Here is a 6000-nt window from a genome sequence, read left to right as displayed (position 1 = left end):
TTGTGCGGTGGAATCCAAATCACTAAATGGTTTTAAGAGGGAGATGGATATATTTATGATTTTAAAAATGGGTTAAAGGGATATGGGAAACAGGTAGGTAGGTGGTTTTGAGACTAAGAAGAGATCTGATCTGATAGAATGGCGGAGCAGGCTCGAATGGCTGAATTGCCTACTTCAGCTCCTGCCACCATCTAGAAGTCATCCCAGTACATCAAAGATCCTTATCCTTTTAGTCATGTTTTCTTTTCCTTCTGTGGTGGGGGGTGTAGTATCATAAAAAAATTCTCATTGCATTTTCTTGACAGTGTCTCTCCTGAAGGCAGGCAAGGGGGCAGTGAGAACACTCGGGGGGGGGGGGGGGGGGGGGGGGGAGGGAAGAGCACTGGGAGGAGATTGGGAGCAAGAGAGCAACGGAGAATGCTGGGGGAGGGGGGGGGGAACAGCACGAACAAGAGGGGGTCAGTGAGTGAGCATGGGGTAAGAGAGAGAGAGAGAGGGAGACAGGAAGGGTGAATGTGGGAGAAGAATGTGAGAGGAGGACAGTGAGGTGAGGATAAGGGAGCATATTACAGTGAGGGTGAGGGGTGGACAGTGAGAGAAAGAGCAAGAGGAGGTAGAGTGAGCATGCTGGAGGAGGGACAGAGGGAGAGAGCGCAAGGAGACAGCACGAGCAGTTGGGGGGGGGGGGGGTGGAGAGACAAAGGAGGACAGTGAAAGAGCGCTGGGGTTGCAAGTAGTGAGAGCATACAGGATGTGGGGGGGGGGGCGACAGAGGCAGAATGAGAGATGTTGAGGCCGTGGGGTCATTTCTTGCTTAATGAGGAACAGTTCCTTTGGGGATTTGTAGCCTATTTTGAATATGCATCTTGAACCGAATTTGGGTGCTTCAAAACAAACGTTCTAAAACGTTTAAAAGCTGCAGAGCCAGGAGCCATCTCAATCACTTTTATTTAATATGACATTAGAGGTGCCTTGATGCAGACAATCTTGCCAGCATCACACCTATCAGTGACCTCTGCCACTGTCTCCTTCAGAGTCTTCATGGTCAGGGGGTTTTAATAACAGATTTCAATCAGGTGTCCACCTTCAGATTCTTGGATACTCTGGCCAGTAGGTGACATCCTGGAATGAATTTCTCTGGGTCTTGACCACCCCAATCACCTCAAACATGTATTCCAATCAACTGTGGACAATGCCACAAGCCATTAAGATTGAATAATTCTTGCTTTTCAACCTTTACATTTACGGTCATGGATGCTTACTCCCCTGCACATGCTGCGTAATGTATTAAAGCAATTAAGACAAATACCTTTTGAGTTATTTATTTCAAATGATACATTTCAGTAGAGTGTACAATAATGTGTCCCTCCAGACAGACAACACAATGTTTTTTTAAAAAGTTGACGTTAAATTTTTGAACTATTCCTGGTAATTTGGCATGCATTAGGCTCAGCTTTTCTTTGAGCAAAGTAAAATTAATAGAGCAAGCATTTTTTAAAAACAGTTTGCTACACGTTCAACATTCAGAAATCATTCAGAAATGTTTACAAAATAAACCATAAAAAGTGCAATTTTTCCATGGAAGTCATGATTCAGCTCAATCTCTCATCCATAGGACAAGGCATTAAAACCCCAGTTTCTGAGATAATTTTTTTAAAATTAACAAGTTGGTCATCTCAGCAGTCACTTCAGTTTTAACACTGGAAAAAATTACCTTCAAGTACCAAATGTCAGAACTGCAAGTGATTTTCATCAATGATCCCTTACCATTGCAAATAGTTCCTGGCAATGCACTTTGTACAGTATAGCTTCTAAAAGGAATGACATTAGAAAATTAAACAGTTAAGGTGATCCTGAAAAAGCATTTTCCAGAGTAAAAACATCAGGATCTCTGTTCTCCAGTTCAATGATTCTCATTTTAAACACAACTACAGCAAGTATCCAATGAAGGAGAATTGCAATAAAATATTGACCTACAGTTATTAAAAAAATACTTGATACAAAATTTACATTTGTGAAGACTGTTCCGGTCTACTGGTTTTCATCATTAGAAGTTATTGAACGCTCACACTTCAGGTACTACATCAAGTGCATTCATTATTGCTTAAAACAGAAGCAAAACATTTTAAATTTTTTTTTATTTTTTTAAAAAACTCACCACGTTTGTCCGGTTTTCTACACAGATAAAATCAGTGAGAAAATGGCAGATTTGCAATGGAAACCAAACATTGGGAGTCATATTGCACAGTCATACGCTGTACTGTCACCTGAAATTTGGTTCAATGTACAGCTATTGCTTACACAATTTGAAAGGAGGCACAGAGATAAACAAGATAGTAATTTCCCCGATCACATCCTGAGGGTATACAGACAAAGTGGGTAAACTGCGCAGCAAGGGTCAGGCTGGTGCAGGTCCCTACATTCCTCTTGGGTATCTTTGTCAAATGGCTCATCGTATCTGGAAGATTTCACAACACTACACAACTCACTAATAAACCAATGGCAGACAATTTGATGATTGAGTGGTATCTCCCTCCCCCCATTTGAGGAGTTCTAACTGCAGAAGTAAACTTGAAGAATTTATTTTGATGGAATTTGTTGAACCAACAATTAAACGTCGTGAACAAAAACACTAACTCTTAGGGATTGGACTGCTGAAGCTCTCAATTATATTGGGGTACTGTGTTCTGAGCATTGTAAATCTACACAGGGAAAAATGCTATACAAGTGACTGGGAAACAGCTTGGCAATACTTGAATGCCATGTTTAATTTGGATAGGTATCAAATGTAGATTTGGCGATTAGTTGTAAACCCGCATAAACTAGAAGCACAAGTTAATGGTTTTCAACACTTTCCCCCAAGGAATACCAACAGATGAAGATTACACTTTGCAATCAATCACCGAGTCTTTCACAGAGCAAAGACTTTTTCCATTACAATTGGTGATTGAATAGAGGTTACACCATCAGTAATGGTCAACATGCATGGAACTAGAACAGAAGTGGATGGAGACAGTAAGAACTATGAGTAAGTTCGATAGCTGGTCTCAGAATAATTAATGGACTGTACAGAAAAAAAACAGATTAGAGGAGGGGAGATAAATTGGAACAGCTTCAGCTATCCATAACCATTATTCTAATTGGAAATCTAGAAATAACTACGTGGAACACAGATTCAGAAATGTACAAGACTGGAACTCCCAGCCTCCAACAGAGACCGATGAATCAATGTGACCTGTGCTTGGCTTTTAAGCAGTGCATTCTCTCATCTCTCAAAATGTGATCTGTAGTGGGTACCACCCCAGTTTCTAACTGCCTCCAGCTCTGGTAATAAAAAAAGGTGACTCACTCAAATTGTTCTTCTAACAATGTTATAGGTGTCTAGTTCGTAAATGGTCCATGACAGGATATCAGAATCTCTTCCAGCAATGCTAATTAAGAATACCATCCCCCACCAGCCACCACTACAACATCCCTGCCATCCCTCCACATGCATTGGTAGTATGTAAATTCCTGCCTGTTCCCTATGAACAGATGTTAAAACGTAATGGGGGAACCAAGAAACTCAATCAATGATTTTGTTGCTAAGTGGAGGCGGAGCTTTAAAGAAAGATGACTATATAGCTCTAGTGAGCAAGAGAAGCCTGAAGGCATTTAGCATTAGTGCTTTAATAGGAGTAATCAATTTATTTGATGCAATACCTTCAGGGACAATGGGTGAGATGGGGGGGGGGGGGGGGGGAGGAGGAGGACAATGGGAGTGAGTGAGTGAGGAGGAGAAAAAAGGAATACAAGGTTTAGATAACCAACAGGCTGGTCGTGTGGGTCCAATTATATAGTGAGATCATCTTTTCCAGCTGGTCAAGTCACAATTCTGAACTCCGGCGCCATCATAACAACAAAACTGCTGGAAACATGCAAAGGTCTGTTAGGCAATAACAGGTAAACGGAGACGAGTTCTCCTTAACCTGGCTTTCCATTTGACAGATTCGAAGGAGCCCGTTACTTCCTGCACTTGCTGTCATTCTTTCCCTTTATTTCGACTTCTACTTCGATCACTGTTGACATATGCTGCTCAAAATTTCAATAATGGTCCCGTAACCCGCCTCAACAGGGGAAAAACACATCTTGTCCAAACTGCTCGACTCCCATTATGCAACTAAATAAATATGCAACTAAATAAATGTGCAAATCCGTGATGCCCTCAGTTTCAGAGGCAAGGACTCGAGGACTGGAAAATCTTCCACGTGGATCATTCCCCAAAACACACCAGCATCCAGTGATGGGGAAATTAATTCTAAACCCAGAACCAGACACCGCTCCTGGCAACATAGGAGATATTTACTGGTCATGCTTTTTCCACTGATTCCCTGTATTATACAAAAGTAAACCCCTATTTGCATTTTTCTTTGCAAATCTTGTTCATTGTTTCAACCTAGATACTATTTAACACATGGTACCTACTCAGACAGCAATAGCAGAGTAGTGGCAGAATAGCTGGAGATCATGTGAAGTGCAAGCAGTTGAGTTAATACATTACGGTTTTCCTCTTCTATCTCTGAAGTCTCGTGACTGAAGCCAAATGTTCAAGCGAAGCTGCTGGAGCTGAGACACTGAAACTTGTCGCGTAGGGTCTGCACAATATTCTGCTGGCTGGGAGATGGTTCCCGCCAGAGGTAGTGGCTCAGCTGGTCAGGCTCAGCCAACACAGTTAAGGAGTCCACTGCACTGGTATTGCTGTTTGGCAGAGGGATGCAGGAGGCAAGAGCCGAACGAGTGTTATCAGGTTCGGGAGTGAATTCCACTTTGCCATTGGGCTGGAAGCTCAGATCAGGAATAAGGGTTCCCTCATCCAGGTCTTCATAATCCTCATCTTCAGACTTGATCTCCACATAGTCTTCATCATCTTCCCCTGTATCATTGAAGTTGGCAAAGTAGTTCTGTGTTGCCAATTGCGCATCAAGTGGTGGAACCCTGTTGACAACAAGGACCTTCCGTGAATCTCGCAACGTCAGGATGGGCTGCTTGACCTCCTGGCTCCCAACGTGCAGCCTATTGGAATCCTGACTGGGGAATAATGTCTCCTGGTCAACGACACAATCAATGGAATCAGAGGAGCAGCTCGTTGCCATGGAGGGAGAGGACATGGAGGCCCCCCGTGGCTTGTCCCCAATTGTCCTGCGACGTAGGGAACTGTAGCCATGTGTCAATGAGCAGTCCACCCCATCAGGTGGTACGATGATGGCGCTCCACCGCTGCGGTGTTGGTGCTGATGGACAGGCCGCAACAGAGGGCACGGAGCCAGCCAACAGCCCTCTGCTCTGAAGTCGCCCACCAGCTACACTCCTCTGGGCCGAATATTTGGCCGTAAGTCCCTGTATATCTGGCCAGGCAACAAAGTCTGCCAGCTCACTGTTGCTGTAGGTGGAGTGGAGCAGCCAGTCCTCAGTGCCTAGAGGCTGCCCATGGGGGGAGCGAGCGGTGAGCATGTCCCGCGTCGAGTTCAGGGCCCACACTTCACTGCCATTGTCGTCATCTGGAACACTTTGTGATGATTTAGAGGGAGTCTCTCTGAACAAGAGCTGGTCATACAGCTGCGAGTATTCAGCAATTCGAGCACCTGGAAAAAAAAATTAATCGTTAAACGGAAGTAAACAGAGATAATCCTGACATTATGAACTGTATAATGTCAGGATTAAGTTAAAAAGGACATGTTGGTTCTTGCACTCGCTAGTTTTACCCTGTCTATTCAAATTTTTAGTTTATCTTGGGCAGCAATCCAACTCGTTTTTCAAGTTAGCTGGGATCAAGCCTTGTTTAAATGCTTAAGTGAGTTGGAGGGAACTTGGAGAATCGGTTGCAGTTTTCTCCCCACTTTTTTTTTTACCCCCTCTGGAAATTGAGTGAATTGACGGCTTGAGAGACTGTACCTTGTGTTGGTTGGTGTATTCGATGAGCCTGATGGTTTGCTCCCACCTTTCCTTTTATACATTTCAGTTA

At 43.5% G+C, this 6000-nt stretch overlaps 1 protein-coding gene across 10 annotated transcripts in view; it reads right to left on the bottom strand.

Annotated features, from left to right (window-relative positions):
* Positions 1-1306: 1306 nt before the first annotated feature.
* Positions 1307-6000, bottom strand: part of LOC140420826 (pleckstrin homology domain-containing family G member 1-like) — a 293588-nt gene continuing 288894 nt past the window's right edge. For 9 of the 10 annotated variants that reach the window (XM_072504914.1, XM_072504937.1, XM_072504895.1 and 6 more), the window contains one exon: positions 1307-5620. In XM_072504914.1, coding sequence (XP_072361015.1) covers positions 4587-5620 — 1034 coding nt within the window. In that variant the 3' untranslated portion in view covers positions 1307-4586. The remainder of the gene's footprint in view (positions 5621-6000) is intronic. The other variant, XM_072504958.1, reaches the window with a different exon arrangement.

This window comes from Scyliorhinus torazame, chromosome 1, assembly GCF_047496885.1.
Source record: "Scyliorhinus torazame isolate Kashiwa2021f chromosome 1, sScyTor2.1, whole genome shotgun sequence".
NCBI classification, from domain to species: Eukaryota; Metazoa; Chordata; class Chondrichthyes; order Carcharhiniformes; family Scyliorhinidae; genus Scyliorhinus; species Scyliorhinus torazame.
Note: the sequence above shows the minus strand (reverse complement) of the source record. Positions and strands in the feature narration are given on the sequence as shown.